General features: G+C 41.4%; 1 protein-coding gene across 1 annotated transcript; it reads left to right on the top strand.

The window, feature by feature from the left end:
* Window positions 1-341: 341 nt before the first annotated feature.
* Window positions 342-22,473, top strand: dcn (decorin). Its single transcript, XM_057855615.1, has 8 exons — window positions 342-567; window positions 11,165-11,419; window positions 15,369-15,481; window positions 16,029-16,242; window positions 16,330-16,443; window positions 16,509-16,602; window positions 18,788-18,926; window positions 21,763-22,473. Exons 2-8 carry the CDS (start codon window positions 11,188-11,190, stop codon window positions 21,961-21,963), a joined length of 1,107 nt encoding a protein of 368 aa, XP_057711598.1. The 5' UTR covers window positions 342-567; window positions 11,165-11,187; the 3' UTR covers window positions 21,964-22,473.
* The last annotated feature ends 150 nt before the right edge of the window (window positions 22,474-22,623 follow it).

Raw genomic sequence — 22,623 nt, 5'->3', positions numbered from 1 at the left:
CGGGGACTTTTCGGAATGAAACGATGCAATTACCAGACCCTGATGACACATCTAGTTTGTCTTGGCTAGTTTCCATAAAACAATTGTTTTGGTACTTTTGGTACTGTTTCTCCAGTACATTCATCTCAAAGGTTCTAAATATTTGGAAATAATGGGAGTAAATTAGGCAGGAGTGTGTTAATGAGAATAAAGTAAAGGAGGTTTCAAGTCGTCCCTATCATTACCAGATGTCCAAGCGCTTGCCAGCACTCTCTCTTTCTTCCCCTCCCTTTTCTTCTTCTCTTTCCAGCTGTTTTTGCTGCTGCCTCCACCAATTGTTTCAGTTCCTCCCTCCTCTTTCTCCTCTCTCTCTTTTTCTCCGTCTCTCTCCCCTCCCCTTGTTGTGACAGAGCACACCTGCTTGATCTCCGCTGACGAACGCTCCCGAGTCCAATTACCCCAAAGGCCCGAGCAGCCGCTTTTCACTGCCTCATCCCCCTCGAGAAAGCACATTCGACTGGATTCTTGGGTTTTTTGCGGGGAGTTCAACGTCTGCCCTTTGCCTTCTGCTTCTTCTACCAGGAACAGGTTGGTTGGTGCATCCTTTCCACTTTTGGGGCAGAATGATGGGAGTTTTTTATTAGTGGGAAACATGCTGGAAATGTTTTTAGGGTGATGTCATTTCATGTATGTTCTTCTTGTATTTCTGTGCAAGCTTTTCTGATTCCCACTTGGAATTCCGCTCAGGCTCCCTTTTGCCGGGATAAAGGGGGTGTGGTGGGCGCCTGTTGATGCTGGCTCTCCCTCCTTTGGCCTTTTGTTCATCTAATTCAGTCTTTTCCTTGTCTTTTTCCCAGCCAAGTGGACTGTTTTGACACTTGGCCGATTGATTGTTTGGATGGAGTCGGTGTGGAACCTCCCGCATTCCTGCGTGGCGGCGGCCTGAAAATCTCATTTTTCGGTGTTTACACAGAAAGAACCGAACTGCGGGGGGAGGCGTTGGCCGTCATTAGCCTTGGGGAAATGTTTGAAAAAGCAACCTTTCTTTGTGATGATTCGTAATGACTTGTTTTTGAACAGCAAAGCCTTATCTGTCAAAAAAAGAACCTCTTCCTACCTGCAGGAGCCAAATTGCTAGAGGGGTAGTTCAGAACCTTTCAACGTGAGATGAAAAAAATTAACATCGCACCTATTATTAATCCTGCTTCCATCCTCTATCATTGAGAGGAGGTTTCAGCTAACTCATTACATCCTCTTTGCCAGCAGCAAAAAAGCCTAATGGGACTCAGCTGCAGTGGAGGGAAAAAAGACAGACAAAAGTGATGAAAATCTGGGCTTGGAGAACAATCAGCGTGGAGCCAAGCAGATGTTTAACATTTGAAGCAACCATGAGTGAATGGAAGGTTTGTGCAGAGGACATCGTGGATGCTTCTTTTCCATCTGGAGTCCAAAAGCTCCAGAACAATGCAACTTGCACATGACTTTCTGGTTAGGAGGATCAAACACGCCAAAAATGGCGGGGGAACCGAGTTGGGCGGTGGCTGAAACGTGGTCAAACATACAAAACAGCAATAATGCTTCAGTCTATTGTCTTTTAAGGGGTGTCTCATTTACTCCCTTCTGAGTGTTTGCACATGTTCTCTCTTGTGAAATTGCCTGATAAGTCACAAATCCGTCATCGGGAGCTCTTCCAGAACTTTTTCATCGGTAACCACGTGGGAGGGGTGTTGGGATGGAGGGGGGCACGTGTTTTAAATGTCCCGTGGCCTTGTAAATGCCTTCAAGGCAGGGACAGTATGGCCTCCATCAAATGTTCTCAATAAGCCGAATGGAAGCTGGGAAAGTGACAGAGAAGCAAATGTAGGGAAAAATTACCAAGCCTGATCTGCTTCCTGTCTGGGATTCATTAGAAATACTGGGGCCACATTTGGGGGGGTTGCCATGAAGGGGGGATGGGACTTGGATGAAGTCTTAGCTACGTCTTCATGGATGATTTTATCGTGCTTAGGGTCTGTGGAGAAGAACATGGAGATATTTTCCAGTAAGATTGCCAAATTTTCAACAGAAACAACAACTATTCAGTGACCCAAATATCGATCAACCATAATATAAGTACTGATCATTGATAACAGACTTATGGGATGGCTACTTAAGTATCATGAAAAAAATAATTAGTATTTAACCATTTGAGCACAGTTTATTTCTTAATACATTAGTATGTACTTGCAGTTGGTTTGATACTGAATCTTGAAGTTTCATCAGCCAACCCAAATGCAACACCTCACCTTATTCACCTTATTAATTAATTTACTTTATTAATATGACGTGTTTTTTCCTCACTAAACAACAAGTTGTTCAGATTTACAGGCAACAAACAAGGCAATTGTGCTTTTTGAAGCTCTTTATGTCCTTCACGTTTGACATTTGTAAGGCTGTAACACACCTATGTACACTTACATTGGTATGAAAAAGTATCTGGACCTTTTGAAATTACTCACATTTCTGCATAAAATCCCCATCAAATATAATCTGATCTTTGTCAAAATCACACAGATGTAAAAACAGTGTCTGCTTTAACTAAAACCACCCAAACATTTATAGGTTTTCATATTTTAATAAGGATAGTATGCAAACAATGACAGAAGGGGTAAAAAATAAGTGAACCCTGTGCCTAAGGCAACTTCAAGAGCAATTGAAACCAATTTTTACCAAACAATTTAAGTCAGGTGTGTGCCCAATCACTGATGAGTGTTTTAAAGCTGCCCACTATAAAACACTCACCTGGTAAGAATTGTCTTGATGAGAAGCATTGTCTGACAGTATTGTTGATTTGTATAACGCGGAGAAAGGATACAAAACAATCTCTAAAAGTTGGGATGTTCATCAATCGACAATCAGAGAAGTTGTTTACAAAGGGGGCATCATGAATTGGGGCTGTTTTGCTGCCTCAGGGCCTGGACAACTTGCAATCATTAATGGAAGAATGAATTCAAAAGTTTATCAGGAAGTTTTGCTGGAAAATCTGACGCCGTCTGTCAGACAGATGAAGCTATAAAGGGGATTGATGCTGCAACAAGACAATGATCCAAAACACAGAAGTAAATCAACATCTGAGTGGTTTCAGAAAAACAAAATAGAAGTTCTGGAGTGGCCAAGTCAAAGTCCAGACTTGAACCACATTGAGATGTTGCAGCATGACCTAAAGACAGATTCATGCTAGACATCCCAGGAATCTGACTGAACTACACCAGTTTTGTAGAGAACAATGGGCCAAGATTAGTCCTTTTTGCCACAAGATATTAAATGTGATGATACACTTACTTATTTCCTCCCTTCTGTCAATGTTTGTACACTATCCTCATTAAAATATGAAAATCTCCAAATGTTTGCGTAGTTTTAGTTAAAGCGGACACTGTTTTTTCATCTGTGTGATTTTGACAAACATCACATCACATTTAATGGTGACTTTATGCAGAAATCTGAGAAATTCCAAAAGGTTTATATACTTTTTCATACCACTGTATGTTCAAAACGACACACATTTTCACAATGAAACGCTTGACCAAAACAATTGGTGTTCAAACCACCATCTAGTCTGATCAATATGTAAATTTAATAGATTAGATTTGCTTAACAGAAGTCCGCTAGCTTAAATGCTGTGAATGCTAACATATTTACAATTCTCATAGCAAGTCGATGACACATAACTCCACAAACTGGAGCTCTAATCTTAATTACAAACACATACGCAAACATATATTAGCTGAAACAACTTACATGTCAGATGTTTGAGTCTGCTGCTGAGTCATACAACGCTTCCAATGGAGGGCAGAGTATCCTCCATCATTGAACAAAAAATATTTTGGACTTTTTGGATAGTTATTTTGAGATGTTGGGGTACTTGAATGGTTCATTCCGATTTATGCGAAAATTCGGGTTACTAAGCCCCCTCCCGGTTTGTTAGGATATTTAGATATTTTAGATTTCATGATGACTCAACCAAAAAGCATGTTTAAAAACAGCTAAATCCTCCCTGTGGTAAGTCCCTGCAGTACCTGACACATACACACACACACACATACAAAACCACAGCTGGGAAATATTACAACTCTGTTTAAAAAGGAATGCCGTGAAAAATGATCAGCAATCATCCCTGCGAAAATATCCTCTTGCTTTCTGAAAGAGAGTCAAAACAAAAACATGGATTTTTTTTTCAAAGGGGGGTGGAAAGAAAGCTACATTTTCCTTTGAGGTACAGATAAGAAGCGTTTGCGGTGGAGACGTGTCGCGGCGCGTTTCGACGCGTGTCCTGCTTTCAGCGGATTCTCCACAAGACCGTCATCCTGCCAGGCCGACGGACATGGTCTTGAAAAGTCATGTTTGCCTGAAGGCATGGCAGGTTGTCTCCATAGGCGGAGCTTAACTTTTGAGGCAGGGGGGGCACAACATGTTGATGACCCCAAAGCGCAGTGTCAACAATAAAATTAACTTACAAGAATATTTATAATAATAACTTGAAAATGAGCGTTTTATGCATTACATTCTTGAGGAGAATTCTAAATCTGATTGCTTAGGACAGCTATACTTTTCGCCAAGATTGTCATCCATCGAATATCGAACATTGCCCGCCGGTGTAATGCAGATGTAGTTACCCCCGTCAAAAATGGTATCCCCTGGGCGGAGCCACTGCGCTGCACTGATTTGCTTGATTTCTGTGTTTTGGTCATGTATTTATTTACGAGCTTTTAAAATATGGCCCATCCATCAAAAAAACCCACTTTTTTTCTTTCGTATAACATAACATACGTACCAAATGTAAAAAAGGCCATGTTTCACTGCTTTACTCACCTATAACACTTATTACTGGTGTCTCCAGTTTAATAAACGTCAAAATATATAACTGAGGTTCTTTTCTGGCTTCAATTCATTATTTAAGTTAACAGAACTCATAACAAATGTGTGTGTATGCCAGTACTTTTCAAATAGTGGGGCGGGCCCCCCCAGGAGGGCGCAGAGCGATGCTGGGGGTGGCCAGAGGCGTCGCGTCCCATTAGGCAAACCAGGCAATTGCCTAGGGCCCCCAGCCGGCAGGGGCCCCCAGAGGGCCAACAGATTTAGCACAGGCAGCTTTACTGCACTGTCCCAGCGACAAGTGCGGCAGTGCCTGTGAAAGCCTTGTGTCTGAGTTCCCTGAAGGGGCCCCTTCACCTGCTCTACACTCCCCCTCCCCTCCCTCACGTGACTCAGAGTGAGAGTGAGCGGCGATTTGGCTTTTTTTTAAATTGGCGTATCTCCTAAATGAAGAGAAGTTATCCTTCTGGAAGCGACAAAAGAAAGAAAAAAAAGCAGAAGAGAAAAGGAAGCAATACAGCGGTGACTTTACTATGTTACTGTAGTTTTATGTCCTAATGTAGTAGAAGCCGGGCACTTTGAGTGTCCTAAAAAGTGCTCTGAGACCGAGGCGTTATTATACTTTTATTAAATATGCTATTGCTCCAATCCAAACTGTCCCCCTTCCTTGCACACTCTCAAAGGGCCCCATGTTGCTTGTTGCCTGGGGCCCCCGGGGACCTTTGCTATGCCTCTGGGGTGGCACATGTGACCTTGAGGAACATACTTTTTTGCCATACTAGAATAAAATGTAATTGCACATCCACTCAGTGGGTGGCAGTGTGCAATATTTTTGAACCAAACAAGAGCACACAGATAAGAGCACTGGAGCTATGAAAAGCTAAGACAAGGAAATATGACGAAGCGTATGCAGCATTTGGCTTTTGGCTTTGACTTTTAGTACAGTGGGAGACGAGGAAAGATCGGTCTATTTACTTTGTCTAAAAATGTTCGCAGCGGACAGCTGGAATCATTTTTTTCAGCGAAAACATGCCAACAATCCTCTCGCTTTGTCAGTGTTACATTAGTAAACTAGCGAGCACTGTCATATAATCATATATGGTGGCATTCCAAGTTGCTCAGTGCAAAATAACTCCACAACATAGGAAAGGAGCTGATACTGCGAGCAGCAGATATAAACTGTCTCTCTGTCCAATGACACTGTCGTTTTGTTTTGTTTTTTTCCATCTAATTGTTTGGCATATTGTCCTTGTGAGTTAATGTTGCTAATCAATTTGAATTTAGTATTATTTATAGACTTTTTTCAATTGTATTTTTCATTATCAAACGGTGAAAAAATCTTGAGTGTATTTGTACAGTATGGATGAGTTTGTTTGTTTTTTTAATTTAATTGTAAGTTGATCTATATTACTTTTTTCTTTAATATTAAAAACAACACAATGTTATGCAGAGGGATATTTTATATAAAAATGATACTTCAGTATATTTACAGTAGCGGCAGAAAGTTGGGGGGGTGCGGAATGTTTATTCTTCCTGGGGGGGCATAACAAAATAATTGAGAAGCACTGGTGTATGCGCTCCCGCGGCCAGGGGACACAATTTTTGACGGGGGTATCTACATTGGCACAACACCATTGGTGGCTTTGTTGTATAATTAGCGTCTTTAGTGGGGCAAATTGAAACTCCGCTCACCATTTTGATGTTGGTCTCTTGCATATCATGGTCCATATTTTCAATCCTTGGTTCTTGCTCAGTAGTTGTTGTCGTTTTTGAAATCTTAGGTTTGAAAAAATTACGTACCGTATTGGGACGAATATAAGATGGTGTTTTTTGCATTGAAATAAGACTGAAAAAAAGGGGGTCGTCTTATATTCGCGGTCTAGACATTATACCCATTCACGACGTTAGATGGCGCCAGATATCATTGAAGCGATGTTCTGTCGTGACAGATCTCAGCTACTCTCCCCATTCACAACGCTAGATGGCGCCAGATATCTTTGAAGCGATGTTCTGTCATGACAGATCTCAGCTACTATCAAGTTTAACCAGTTTGCTTTACTTTATTGCTACATTTTTCCTTGTTCTGATTTGTTTCAAGTCTAATTAGTTACTTCACTTTGATGGTTAATGCAGTTATTGCAATTTTGTCGTTTTATCACAATAGACTGGTTTATCTACATTTCAAAAATCAGAAGCCATTCATTTACGAATGTGATTGCACTTTAGTTTACATATTTAAATGTTCAGATATTAAGATTTGAATGAGGCAAAATAACATGCTTTTTCTCTCAAATATATTGGTATAATCATTTGTAATTATTTTCTGTATAAAAATTAATTTGGTGTTAAAAAAGTCTTTTTTTTCCAAACTTGAGTCTTGAAAAAGAGGGGGTCGTCTTATAACCAGGGCCGTCTTATATTCGGGCAAATACGGTATTTCCATCTTGCCTCTTCGGTCCTCGTGTGGTTTTGGCTAAGCAAAGCAAATGACCATCTAAGGTCCTAGTCACATGATCTGTTCGAGAAATAATTTTGAGCCATTATAAAACTTTTTCAAAATAAAATCTTTTAAAATCTTTTTTTGTTCATTTTATTTATTTTTGTTGTTATTTTACCGGGAAATTCTTAATTTTAAAGTCATATATAGGAAAGTCAATTACATGCAATGACCCTTTTCAACCACCAGGGGGATGGTTGTCACATGTCTTTCTAGTTTTGTCCTTTCAAGAAATTAGAGAGCAAACAGCATACAGCGGACAAGCATATAAATTGGGGAGCAACAATCAATTTTTCAACATCAGTCGATTTTTGGCAGCCCTGGTTATTGTACAGGACAGCAAAACAGAATTTGATAAGTACAGTGTGTTTCTAAAAAAGATCAACAACGCAAGTTTGGTGTCACGGAGCACTTTCTTGTCTTCCAAACAGGATTAGCTGCTGTGGAAAATTGGCTGACTGGCAGAGGCTTATAAAAACTTTACGACTGCCAGTGACGGCCATAGATGTCCAATCCATTTGAATTGGGAGGTTTGGCACTTCCCAATCGTGAATAAACAAGTCAAAGGCATCTGTTGTAGTCTTGGCTCACCATGTGTGTAGACAAGAAGTCGTTTTTTTTGCTGAATTTGTTCTTTTTTGTTCTTGAGATAAGAGAGCTTGACGCGGCCAAGATGACTCAGCCTGTGCGAAAAGTGGAACAGCATGTCCTCTGGATCTCATGAAGCCCAGACAAGAACTCTTTGTTGCACATAGCATGAAAAAAAAAACGTACGGGAAAGTGCTGCAATACAACAAACCGATTACTAACCTATTGCAGGCCACCTGACGAAGCTTGAACGACACAGCATTCACATTCGAATCGCGCGAGCGTAGAAACAGTGGGAACGTCGCTTGGGTTTCCGCATCCTGCTTACGATTTCCGGGCAGTTGCGCAGAATCACTTGTTAGCCGCATGTGGCTCATGTGTGCCCTTTCATTACGGAGCTCACAGTGACCACGAGGCATGGCGAGAAGATTGGCGGGTTCGTACGCTGTGAAAGGTCAGCGAGTGTATGTTTCACTTGGATTGTGTACATGGAAACGTCAGTGAAAAGTGCATACTACTCTTGTTGGATGACTCTTCAATGGTGAAAATCAATGTCAACTACAGTCCCTGACAAAAGTCTTGTCACGTATCCATTTTGTCGAAACAATTGCTAATGACTAGGGCTGTCAAACGATTAAAATTTTTAATCGAGTTAATTACAGCTTAAAAATTCATCGTAATTAATCGCATTTAATCGCAATTCAAACCACCTATAAAATATGCCATATTTTTCTGTAAATTATTTTTGGAATGGAAAGATAAGACACAAGATGGATATATACATTCAACATACGGTACATAAGGACTGTATTTGTTTATTATAACAAGATGGAATTAACATTCTTAACATTCTGTTAAAGCGATCCATGGATAGAAAGACTTCTAGTTCTTAAAAGATAAATGTTAGTACAAGTTATAGAAATTTTATATTAAAACCCCTCCTAATGTTTTCGTTTTAATAAAATTTGTCAAATTTTCAATCAAAAAATAAACTAGTAGCCCGCCATTGTTGATGTCAATAATTATTTACACATTGTTCATGGGTGCTGAAGCCTATAAAATCAGTTGCACCCAAGCGCCAGCAGAGGGCGGCAAAACTCCATAAAACACAATTTACAAGTGGGCATTTCACTGTCCTGTCATTTAAATCTGTCTGAGCGGGGCATGTGCGTTAATTAAGTCAAATATTTTAACGTGATTAATTTAAAAAAATTTACTTTTATTGATTCAATTGGTTTCGGAAATGGCTCATATGAAAGCTAAGACCCTCCCAAATTATGTTGAATGTACAAAAAAATATTGGTTTCACTGAAAAAAGATTTATCATTTAATAATGACAAAGGTCAAATTTTGGCAAGACAAAGGTTTTGTCGCCTACAGAAAGTAGTGTGAAAATTGAACAAAAAATGTACTTCAAATACAAAAATATGTTACATAACATAAGCAAACTAAGTACTGGTGCTGTGAGATCCAATTTTAATATTTTGTATGACTTCCATGGGCTTCGGCAAGGATTCATACAATTTATTGATGAAGTCATCAGCAACTTCAAGGAAAGCAGTCTTGCATGCCTCCCGGAGTTCATCAACATTCTTGGGTTTCGTCTTCCATGCTTCCTCTTTCATCCTATTCATGTCTGGTGACTGGGCTGGCTAGTCCTGGAGGATCTTGATCTTCTTTGCCTTGAGGAACTTTGAGGTAGAGATTGAAGTATGCGATGGAGCACCATCCTGCTGCAGAATTTGTTACTTTTTATGGTTAGGAATGTAAGAGGCAGCTATGATTTGTTGATATTTCAGACTATTTATGTTGCCTTCCACCATGCAGTTCTCTCGCACATTTTGTATGACTTTCATGAGCTTCGGCAAGGATTCATACAATTTATTGATGAAGTCATCAGTAACATCAAGGAAAGCAGTCTTGCATGCCTCCCGGAGTTCATCAACATTCTTGGGTTTCGTCTTCCATGCTTCCTTTTTCATCATACCCCAGACATGCTCAATGATGTTCATATCTGGTGACTGGGCTGGCCAGTCCTGGAGGATCTTGATCTTCTTTGCCTTGAGGAACTTTGAGGTAGAGATTGAAGTATGCGATGGAGCACCATCCTGCTGCAGAATTTGTCCCTTTTTATGGTTAGGAATGTAAGAGGCAGCCTGCAGATCTCTCAGGGTGCAGGCAATTAAAAAACCGTGTGGCATTTGCCAAGGTCCACAGCCTGTCAAAAGGATGGACGCTGGAAAAGTGGCAAAAGGTGGATTTTTCAGATGAATCTTCCATTGAATTACACCACATTCGCCGCAAATATTGCTGGAGACTTACCGGAGCCCGCATGGATCTAAGATTCACTCAGAAAACTGTGAAGTTTGGTGGTGGCAAAATCATGGTCTGGGGTTACATCCAGTATGTGGTGTCCGAGAGATCTGCAGGATGGAAGGCAACATAAATATTCTGAAATATCAACAAATCTTAGCTGCCTCTTACATTCCTAACCATAAAAAGGGACACATTTTGCAGCTCCATTGCATACTTCAATCTCTACCTCAAAATTCCTCAAGGCAAAGAAGATCAAGATCCTCCAGGACTGGTCAGCCCAGTCACCAGACATGAACAGGATGAAAGAGGAAGCATGGAAGACGAAACCTAAGAATGTTGATGAACTCTGGGAGGCGTGCAAGTCTGCTTTCATTGATGTTCCTGATGACTTCATCAATAAATTGTATGAATCCTTGCCGAACCGCCTGGATGCAGTCCTTCAAGCCCATGGAAGTCATACAAAATATTAAATTTGGATCTCACAGCACCACTACTTAGTTCGCTTATGTTATGTAACATATCTTTGTATTTGAGGTACATTTTTTGTTCAATTTTCACACTACTTTCTGTAGGCGACAAAACATTTGTCTTGCTAAAACTTGACCTTTATGTCTTTATTTAATGATAAATCTTTTTTCGGTGAAACAAAATAATATTTTTGTACATTCAATATCTTTGGGAGGGTCTTAGCTTTCATATGAGACATTTCTGAAACCAACTGAATAATTAAAAGTCAGGTTATTAGCAATTGTTTCTACAAAATTGATAAGCGACACGACTTGTCAGGGACTGTATACGACTTACAGTATATGATTGTCTATTGAGGATTTTTTTCTCTTTGACTTTCAACATCTCCATCATCATCTTGCTCGTCACCTGCTCTTGACAATTCAGTCTGATCCAAAGAGTGATGTTTTTCTCACGTTCCCACAGGCTCCCCTTCACCTAGCGGCACCATGAGGTCAGCCTGTCTCTCTCTGCTCCTGGTCACCGCCTGCTGGGCGCTTCCCTTCCGCCAATCCGGCTTCCTGGACTTTATGATGGAGGACGAGGCCGGCTCCGGAGTGCCTGAGCTCCAGCCTACTAAGGTGGATGTTGAAGAGAGCTACGCAATGCCGATACCCGAAGGACCTAGATGCCCTTTCCGCTGTCAGTGCCACTTGCGGGTGGTCCAGTGCTCTGACCTCGGTAAGACCACCCTACTCTGATCATGATCGGTCTCCCCACCCGTCATCACAAGGAATTATCATCACCGAAACGGCAGTATTTGACAGTCTTAATCCATCAGGAGGAAATTGTTTTACAGCTAGGCTGGGAATGGAGGAAAAACCTGAATGTTAATGAAGCCCAAATGTGTTCTTACAAGACCACTTAAAGTGCACAATTACTCTCTGCAGAGTCAAAACACTTTATCCCCAATGTTATCGTCTATGTTTGCCTAATGTGACGTATGACATATACAACAGTCCACTTTCCGCTTTTGTTTAAAAAGGAATGAGTGCTAAGGTCTCAGGAAAAATCGCGAGTCATGGATAAACTGGGTGGGTTATCGTAAAACCAGACTGAGATGTTCCAGTAATGAGCAAACAAAGTTCCATTCGATCAAATTTCCTAGAAGATGAAGCTCTGCGACTGGACTCCCCTAAAGCCCCGCAGACGTGTCCGACATAAACATTCCACGACAAGTCCACGGTAGCAGTACCCAACTGGGTTCGAATGACACTTAGCGAGGGTTATGAAAACACTGTGGCAGTGTTGTCGCGGCGACGGTAATAACAGGAAGAGGGGAGCCGCCAGGAGGCTCCGTGTTCGGTGATTGGAAACATGTGACTCTTAAAAGTGTTACAGCGACTGCAGGGTGACAGGTGACTTTAATTATAAGTGAGTTGGTCAGATGACGCAAGTTGTTTCATCTCGGGTGTACCACTACATTTAAAGGCAGGCTAATGTACATGGTATACCAAAGCTCTCCGCATTTAACCTACTCCTGAGGAAGTACCCGGGGAGCAGTGTTGTTTTCGTCAACAATGACTATCACGAAAATATTTCGTCAACGAAATTATTTTTAATGACGATGACGAGCTGATAACAAGCTAAAAACCTATCTTGGGTGACTAAAACTTACCGACACGAATGCCAGTTTTCATCTGACGAGACGAGAACGAGAAGAAAATGCGCCATAGTTTTCGTCGAATGTTCACAACGTGTGACCATAGGCGGATCTACTATTCAGGCGAAGTAGACGATCGCCTTAGGCCCCCAACCAGTAGGGGGCCCCCAAACAGCTGCCCTTGCCCCAACGAGCAACGGCTTGGGCCACCGGAGCCAGCAGCACCCCCAACTATTCGTCATGTATAATAATGTCAGCATACCAAACAAACAAATAACAAAACAAAAAAGAAAGCCATTTGAATGCTGCGTTTATATTATCTCCCCCCAACAAACGCACTACAATGGACTGTTCCACGACGACGGACTGAGTATCAGTCGCTTAGCTTCATTTAGCGCCGTTTAGCATCGCTTAGCTCCGCTTAGCTGTTTGTTAGCTTCACTGAGCTCTCCCGCGGTTTTCACGCCACTAAGCTCGCTATTTTTACAGCTCACTTGCTACTTTGCACGTCGGCTATCATTTATTTCGAACACATGACCGAACGTGCTTTCCATGATAGCCAAAGTGCAGTGAGGGAGAAGTTGAGAACAGGCCTCTAATGCCTCTTTTAACTTTCTTCTTCTTCACACCGAACATAAAATACACGACAGCACACCCAGTGGCGAAACAATGTGGTACAGTTCCAATCAGTCATACAATAACACTCAACAGCTGGTAAACAGCAAAAGCACGTCATGTTCGTCATATAAATAATGATTTCTGGAGTTAATCCCACATACTTCAGAATTAATATAATATGTTGAGTAAATAATACATAATACAGATTCTACACTAAGAATAGCTTTCAAATGACACTCTTCATGACAAATATAATTGGCAATGAATAATTATTATAATTATTATACTACTATTATCTATAGTAGTATACTATAATAATATTGCTAGAATTTTTTTTAAGAATTGTTTTGAATAATGTTGGAAAGGCAAAGTCAGTGTTCTGAATCTGTTTACTTCCCATTCTTTTGCACTAGTAAATGCTATCAGCATTAAACCTAATTGTTTATTTGTGATCAATTATTGTTATTTACATGATTATTTCTACTTCAATAATGAATTTAAGTGTTCTAAAATAGTTTTGTGAATTAATAAGCGTCACCAAAAATTTCATTGCTAAATTAGTAAAAAAATAAAATGAAATTATTACATTAGTCGATTAATCGTAAAACTAGTCGACTGACTAATCAGGAGAAAATTTGTCGTTTAGGACAGCCCTAGTGTACCAGAACATATTTCCTCCACAACCTTCTCACCTTTTTAACCTCTGACCCATGAAGAGGGCCCCTGGATATGTTCGCCTCAGGCCCCAAAATTGCCAAGTCCGCCACTGCGTGACATTTTATGTGTCGTTAGCCTGCCTGGTTGTGTCACTCATGTGACGTGCTGCAACCCGCCAACTCACCCACTAGCCTAGTGTCCTTGCCAGTCTCCCCATTGCTTGTTTTGAGACACACACTGTAAGATTTGTCTTCTTATCTCGGCAACAAAGAATATGCAATGTTTTCTTAGCCTAGTAATGTCTGTGCTAGGTGCTAAATGTAACTCGTAGCATTAGCATAGTATCCACGTTCACGTTAGCATTAGGCTTTTGCTAACGGCGAGCATCTTCCTAAACTCTCGGGCAACTTTATTACATCCAGTTCGTGGCGTCCAGGCGGGTATAACTAATTGAAAATAATGTAGCCTACCGTTTTCTTGCCGAGTGTGTTATCATGTGATTGATTCGTAGACACTACAATATGTGCTCGTCTATCAATGTTCATTGGGAACCTTTTTTTATTTTTGGAGCGGAATTTTCGAATTTTACAGACAAAAACATTGAGTTTTCGTCAACAAAAACTAAACGAAGACAAACACATTGTGAAAAGACTAGAATATGACTAAGACTAATGAGTATTATCGGCCAAAAAAAGGACACTAAAAATGGCTGCCAAAAACAACACTGCCAGGGAGTCAACCAGATTTGCTGTCACCAAAAGATTCTGGCATTCAATAATTTTTCACTCAGCATTTGATAATCTTGCATGTTTTTGTCAGTTTACAATAGCATTCTTTGGAAACACACTACTACATGTATTTCAGAGTATGAACTTTTAGTCAAGTAAAGGAATTGCAGGAGCACTTTAAGTTCCAATCAAGTGCTCCAAAGAGTTGCCGATTGCTTGAGTGCAGAGATCATCCATCAGAAATTTCATATTTTCGTAATCCTGCACTGCAAACGTGGTCAGGAAATTGGCCTAAGGTATTGGAAGTCATTCAAACATGGCTTTGCTATCAAGCGGCGTGATTCATGGTGACTTTTAACTGTGTAGGCGAGACATACTGCACTTCTCTTATCCATTTCCTGGACGTCAGTTGCCTACTGATTTGTCAGACTTGACATTATGCGCCTTGCAGAATTTCAGGCGTTACGTAAAGTTTAACGTAATACAGCTAAAATACTGTCTGTGCCACACCCTTAATGATCGGATACATTTTTCAAGTTTGGTGTATCTGTTAGGATGGACTGAGGAGTTCAAACCTCAAACCAGACCTTCTCAAAACAGAAAGATTTTATCCGCTGTCCCTTCCCCTCAAACGTAAACGAAGCCGTCGCGTGTTGCCACAGACGGCAAAATGCCGTAACCACCAGATGACTCTCCTTCAAAACATCTCTCGCCTTCAGAGCAGGTGTTGGTTTCGCGAGTTGCTTCGACAACTGAGCTCGGCGTCTAGGTATGTCGCTCAGGAAATTTGTTTTCAGTTCCATTTCCTGCCATGTGTGTGCCCCAGAGAACACTGAATATTTATTGTTTTTTGGTCCCTTCGGAATGTCCGCATATTACCAACACATTGTGTCCAAGTTCCTGTCTATCGGACCATATAAAGATTCTGTTACAGAGTGCTCTAAGAATTTCTAATCTTGATGAGGAGGTGTTTGGGTATGTTTTTTGATATTCTCATTTATGAATCTTTGGACTGTGTACCCAGGTCTGAAGGAGGTTCCCAAGGACATCCCAGATGATACCACCCTGCTCGACCTGCAGAACAACAAGATCACAGAGATCAAAGAAAACGACTTCAAGAACCTCAAAGGCCTTCATGTAAGAGACCTCGGACCTGAGTGAGATGCGCATAGTTTCCGTGCAGCTGGCAATTCAGGAATTCACTGGTTTTCATAAATGCGGGATGACACTGAATGCTCTGGGACAGCAATTCTCTCAGTCGCCAGGTGCACGGAAATTATTTGCATGTTGAGATCTGGTTCTCCAGTCAGAACGGGCCACATTCCTCGCATCGCCTCTTGTCTGTTTACACAAGCGAGGAACAGCAGGAGACCAACGCCAGTGTGGACTTGAAACCCCCGCCCCTTGTTTTGCTGACAACTGATAAGCTCCCAGAATGTCACGGAAAAGTTTTAAGTGACCTAGCAGAAATGCGCAAATGTCAGAAAGACTCAAGGACTTGTTGTCCAGTCTGATGGTGCAGGTCTTTTTAATGATGTGTGAACACATCGTTATAGGCTTGGCAAAACATTGTGGTCTGACTTAATTTACGGACTCCGGTTATGTCATCCCAATTACAATGCAAGTGTTTTCATGATTGGAAACAGAACAGCAGTTGATGATTCCAATATTTTTCCACCCGCAGGCGCTGATCCTGGTGAACAACAAGATCAGCAACATCCACGCCAAGGCCCTCAATCCGCTGACCAAACTGCAGCGCCTCTACCTGTCCAAGAACAATCTGAAGGAGATGCCAGCCAACATGCCCAAAAGCCTGCAGGAGCTGCGTATCCACGAAAACGACATCAGCAAGATCAAGAAGGCCTCCTTCCAGGGAATGTCCCAAGTCATCGTCATGGGTAAATCTAATTATACAAAGGTCCAGTTAGAATTCCGCAAGGATGAACCTCATCCACATTCTTCTGATTATTGGATTCTCTTCCCAGAGCTCGGATCCAACCCCCTGAAGAGCGCCGGGATTGACGCCGGCGCCTTTGCTGACCTCAAGAGAGTCTCCTACATTCGTATTGCGGACACTCAGATCACAGAGATCCCCAAAGGTACCCTCTCAGATTAACTTGATTTATTGAGCGTCAACAATGATGTTATTTTTTTTTTTCCACAGGTCTGCCCAGCTCGCTCTCTGAGCTCCACCTGGATGGAAACAAGATCTCCAAGGTCACCGCCGAAAGTATGAAGGGCCTCAAGCAGCTCGCTAAGTATTGAAAATGTTTTGTTTCTCTCTGTTGCACAATTTCAACGACATATTGGGATTTTTCATCCTTTTAAAATCTTTTCATCTCCTTGGATACACTTTGGCAAAGCAAACAATAGCTGCGGTATTGTCCAAATGACTGGTTTGAACAAAAAATAGACTGTGGAAAATTGGGAATGAACAAAAAGAGGTTTAATATGCAGCCTCAGTAGGTAGAGTTTCACTTTCCATTTGTCATTCTAAAGTCTCGGTTTGGGAAAGCGACAGGTGTTAGGGGACGTCTTTCCATGTCCTAATTTTCTTATGACTACCACTACTGTACAGTCCCTGACAAAAGTTTTGTCGCTTATCCATTTTGTAGAAACAATTGCTAATAACCTGACTTTTAATTATTCAATTGGTTTCAGAAATAGCTCATACGAAAGCTAAGACCCTCTCAAATGATGCTGAATGTACAAAAATATATTTGTTTCGCTGAAAAGAGATTTATCATTTAATGAAGACATGATTGTCAAATTTTAGCAAGACAAAAGTTTTGTCCCCTACAGAAAGTAGTGTGAAAATTGAACAAAAAATGTACTTCAAATACAAAAATATGTTACATAACACAAGCGAATTAAGTAGTGTTGTTGTGAGATCCAAATTTATATTTTGTATGACTTCCATGGGCTTGAAGGATTCATACAATTTATTGATGAAGTCATCAGGAACATCAAAGAAAGCAGTCTTGCATGCCTCCCAGACTTCATCAACATTTTTGGGTTTCGTCTTCCATGCTTCCTCTTTCATCCTACCCCAGACATGCTCAATGATGTCCATGTCTGGGTGACTGGGCTGGCCAGTCTTTGAGGATCTTGATTGAATTATGCGATGGAGCGCCATCCTGCTGCAGAATGTGTCCCTTTTTATGGTTAGTAATGTAAGAGGCAGCTAATATTTGTTGATATTTCAGACTATTTATGTTGCCTTCCACCCTGCAGATCTCTCGCACATCCCCATACAGGATGTAACCCCAGACCATGATTTTGCCACCACCAAACTTCAGTTTTGTGGCAAGAGGCGGATTTTTCTGATGAATCTTCCATTGAATTACACCACAGTTGCCGCAAATATTGCAGGAGACCTACTGGAGCCCGCATGGATCTGAGATTCACTCAGAAAACAGTGAAGTTTGGTGGTTGCAAAATCATGATCTGGGGTTACATCCGGTATAGGGGTGTGCGAGAAATCTGCAGGGTGGAAGGCAACATAAATAGTCTGAAATATCAACAAATCTTAGCTGGCTCTTACATTCCTAACCATAAAAAAGGGACAAATTCTGCAGCAGGATGGTACTCCATCGCATATTTCAATCTCTACCTCAAAGTTCCTCAAGGCAAAGTAGATCAAGATCCTCCAGGACTGGCCAGCCCAGTCACCAGACATATATGGGATGAAAAAGGAAGCATGGAAGACGAAACCCAAAATGGTGAAGAACTCTGGGAGGCATGCAAGACTGCTTTCTTTGATGTTCCTGACAACTTAATCAATAAATTGTATGAATCCTTGCCGAACTGCATGGATGCAGTCCTTAAAGCCCATGGGAGTCATATCATCGCATATTTTAATCAAGATCCTCCAGGACTGGCCAGCCCAGTCATCAGACATGAACATCATTGAGCATGTCTGGGGTAGGATGAAAGAGGAAGCATGGAAGACGAAACCCAAGAATGCTGATGAACTCTGGGAGGCATGCAAGACTGCTTTCTTTGATGCTCCTGATGACTTCATCAATAAATTATATGAATCCTTGCCGAAGCCCATGGAAGTCATACAAAATATTAAATTTGGATCTCACAGCACCACTACTTAATTCGCTTATGATATGTAACATATTTTTGTATTTGAAGTACATCTTTGTTCAATTTTCACACTTTCTGTAGGCGACAAAACTTTTGTCTTGCCAAAATTTGACCTTTATGTCTTCATTAAATGATAAATCCTTTTTCAGTGAAACAAATCTATTTTTGTGCATTCAACATAATTTGGGAGGGTCTGAGCTTTCATATGAGCCATTTCTAAAACCAATTGAATTATTAAAAGTCAGGTTATTAGCAATTGTTTCTACAAAATGGATAAGCGACTAGACTTTTGTCAGGGACTGTAGTAGTAATGATGGTAATACAATAACTGTTACTTGTGCGTTACAGGCTGGGTTTGAGCCACAATGAGATCAGCCTGGTGGAGAACGGAACCCTGGTCAACGTCCCCCACCTCCGCGAGATCCACCTCGACAACAATGCCCTGACCAGCGTGCCCCCCGGCCTGCCCGACCACAAATACATCCAGGTTAGACTACTGCTTGTGATTGCAATGACTGGGTTCCAGCTAATACGATTATTGTGCTCGAGTTTGTCAATCAATCAATCAATCAATCAATCAATCAATCAATCAATCAATCAATCAATCAATCAATCAACTTTATTTGTATAGCACATTTAAAAAATCCGCCAAGGAGTCCAAAGTGCTTTACATACCATAAAACAGCAAAATAAGTTAACGTCCAAAGATAAAACAAACACATAAATATAAAATAAATGAAAGACGAGGTCATAAACAGTCATTGCATGTTAAAAGCTGAAGAAAAATAAAAGGTTTTAAGGCGTGATTTAAAATCCGTGAGTGAAGGGGCCTGTCTAATAGTGAGTGGTAATTGGTTCCACAGCCTGGGCACGGTCATCCCAAAGCTTCAGCCTTGATACTAGCCTACTAGAAGCAGGTGGTCAGCTGATCTGAGGGTTCTGGTTCGACTGTAGGGCTGAAGCAGTTCTGAGACATATGGCGGCGCAAGATTATTAAAACATTTAAAAACAAATAATAATATCTTAAAATGTATTCGATAATGTACTGGGAGCCAGTGAAGAGATGCTAAAATCGGGGTGATATGTTCGCGCCTGCGGGTCTAGTTAGGAGTCGAGCAGCAGAGTTTTGTACATGAAAAAAAAAAAAAAAAAAATCAGAATCAAATTGGACCCCTACGTTTTTGACATAGTTCTTAAGAAACGGAGACAATGAACCGAGGTCAACATTCAGGGAGGCCTGGCCACTTGGTCTGAACACCATGACTTCAGTCTTGCTGTCATTCAAACTTAAAAAATTAAGTGAAAGCCATGACTTTATATCGTTGAGGCATTCAATGAGTTGACAGAAAGTGCCATTTTGTGCCATTGGAAAATAGATCTGACGGTCAATTCAATTCAATTTTATTTGTATAGCCCTAAATCACAACAAGGTTGTCTCAAAGGGCTTTGCAGAGGCAATATGATACACAGTCAGAAACGGCAATATGATACACAGTCAGAAACAGCAAATGAAGTAAACAAAGATGAATAAATAAAATTCAAATACTGGGCATCCCCCATCGTTGGACCATGTTGGCAAGGAAAAACTCCCAAAACTCCAAGCTCCTTGGGAGAAAATAAGAAACCTTGGGGAGTACCACAGTCAGGAGAGATCCACTCCCAGGACGGATAGACAGGATGCACCAGGACTGCTAATGGGAATTAGCAGACTGGGTTACAGTCTGTAAAGATGTAGTCGAGTAAAGGAACAAGAAGAGGTCCATCTAGCCAGATGAGACGGGGGTGGCAACGAGGACATCCATCCAGCCAGGGGTCCGGACAGTCAGGAGGCTGCAGCTGAAAAATAGCCCCTCGGGATACTGGGTGACTAGTGATGAAGAGACTAGTTAACTAGATATTAACATTGGAAAATAGAAATAAAGTAAGACAAGTGGTAGGTAAGTGAGAAAAAGGAGATAGAACTCAGTGGCTGTACTTCCCCCAGCATGATATCTTCTCGTGCAGCTTAGACTGAACTGTGAGTCTAATCCGACTTCAACTAGCCTGACCATAAGCTTTGTCGAACAGGAATGTTTTTAATCTAATCTTAAATGTGCAAACTGTCTCGCCTTCTATAATATTAGCTGGAAGCTGATTCCAGGCTAAAGGCTCTAGCTCCGACAGTACTTTTAGAAACCCTGGGAACTACCAGTAGACCTGCATTCTGAGAGCGGAGTGAACTGTTGGGTCATCAGCATACAAATGAAATAAAACACCATGTTTCCTAAAAACAGAACCAAGAGGCAATAAATAAAGCGAAAATAAAAGAGGGCCGAAAGCAGATCCCTGGGGAACCCCGCGTGGAAGCGATGCCTTTTTGGACATCAAATTGCCCATTTTTACACAAAAACTCCATTCATTTAGGTACGACACCTTGAATACCCACACTGTGTTCAAGACGAGAAATTAAAATCTACGGCACAGGTGTCAAACCGGTCCCCAAATGGCCGCAGTGGGTACTGGATTTCATTCCAACCAAACGAGATGAATACCTTTTCACCAATCTGGTGTCTTACAAATGTAATCAGTTGAATGCAGTCAGTTTCTTCTTATTTAAGCAGAAACCTCATTGGTTGAACTGTCGGTGCTGGATCTGTTGGAACAAAGACCAGGACCCACTGCGGCCCTTTGTGGAATCGGGTTGAAATCACTGGTCTACGGTATCAAATGCTGCAGATACTGTACATCTAAAAGAACTAAAACAACAAACTTGCCACTTGTAGCGAATGAATGAACTTTATTCTGAGACGTCAATGACAGTAAAAGAGTTTTTAAAAAGTTTGTTGTCCTCAGAACGCGGTCATTTCTGCAAGTACTTTGTTTGGCACCGAATAGTTCTGGCTCTTGTGAGAAACACATTGTTGCTTTGCGGGAATCATTGGAAACGAATCGGAATGCTTCATAATGTTTAATGATAGCAATAATATTATGTGCGCCTCAACCTTAATTTTGCAATACCTCAGTGAGTTTTAATGGAGTTATGAGCTCCAGAAGACAACATTTGTGAGTGGTTAAGATTTTGGCAAAATGAATCAGCTAATCTCCAGGAAAACTGGCCAGCATTTAGAGAATACTGAAACCAATTTGGATTGCTCAGCCTTGGTATTCCCCAAGTACCCCGCAAGTTTGCGTCTGTTTTCGTTGCATAAACTCATCACGCAGATCCAGAAATTTCCGGTCTCTGTTTTCAGTGATTCTGCTCAGATTAAGCTCCCACTTAGACCGGTATTTATCTTGTGGATACGATAGTCGCATTTCGTGATGAATTCTATCCCTTCCCGCAGGTGGTCTACCTCCACGCCAACAAAATCGGTGCAGTAGGAACGGAAGATTTCTGCCCCCCTGGATTCAACACAAAGAAGGCCATGTACTCGGGCATCAGCCTCTTCAGCAATCCCGTTCCCTACTGGGAAGTGCAGCCCATCACCTTCCGCTGCGTCTTCGACCGCTCCGCCATCCAGCTGGGCAACTACAGGAAGAAGTAGAGAGGCTCCATCCCCAACAGCCGCCATCCTTCACCACCACAACCACCACCGAGGAAGTGTGCATTTGTAAATGAGCGCGTGAAAGTGTGTGTGTCTCCGACCCAACTCTCTCCTGATGGTGGACATGGACCTCAAGCACATTTGTGTTTTGTTTTTGTTTTTGTTTTTTCACCGTCATTTAGCTCGGCTTCGGTTGGTAGTGAACGCGGCTTGCAGCAAACACGTACTGCACATCGTTGGTAGAGCCGTAATATATTCTCACACTCATCCTGTATTATAGTCACGTTCGTCATACGGGACAGTAATCCCTTTTGTTTGTAGACGAGGCCTGTGGAGCAGGCGGCAAAGCCGAGAAGGTTTTCACTCATTTTTGATATCACGCGAGCGTGTCTTCCATCGCTTCCTCACGCTCACTACTCGTCTCCTCTTTCGCATTTGCTGTCCAGTGAGAACCAAGGTTGCTTTCTAAATTTAGAATAAACCATATATGTTTTAAATGTCACCGCCAAAGATTTATATGCATGCTTTTATTTCTCCTATCCCTTGTTCCTCTATTTGTTTCAAGAGAATGGTGTCCCGCTGCACCCCCACATTGGTGTGAATGTTGTATGTATAGACACTGTATATAAATGTTGTATAAAAACCTCTCATTGCATACAA

This window comes from Corythoichthys intestinalis, chromosome 13 (genome assembly GCF_030265065.1).
Source record: "Corythoichthys intestinalis isolate RoL2023-P3 chromosome 13, ASM3026506v1, whole genome shotgun sequence".
In the NCBI taxonomy this organism is placed as follows: Eukaryota; Metazoa; Chordata; class Actinopteri; order Syngnathiformes; family Syngnathidae; genus Corythoichthys; species Corythoichthys intestinalis.
The sequence above is the reverse complement of the archived record's forward strand: the minus strand, read 5'-3'. Positions and strand labels throughout refer to the sequence as shown.

Bases quoted from the DNA above. Each gene is read 5' to 3' on its own strand.
- dcn (XM_057855615.1), top strand. From the start codon at position 11,188: ATGAGGTCAGCCTGTCTCTCTCTGCTCCTGGTCACCGCCTGCTGGGCG. The intron at 16,243-16,329 runs GTAAATCTAATT...TTCTCTTCCCAG, and splicing joins GTCCCAAGTCATCGTCATGG to AGCTCGGATCCAACCCCCTG. The intron at 16,603-18,787 runs GTATTGAAAATG...TGTGCGTTACAG, and splicing joins GGCCTCAAGCAGCTCGCTAA to GCTGGGTTTGAGCCACAATG.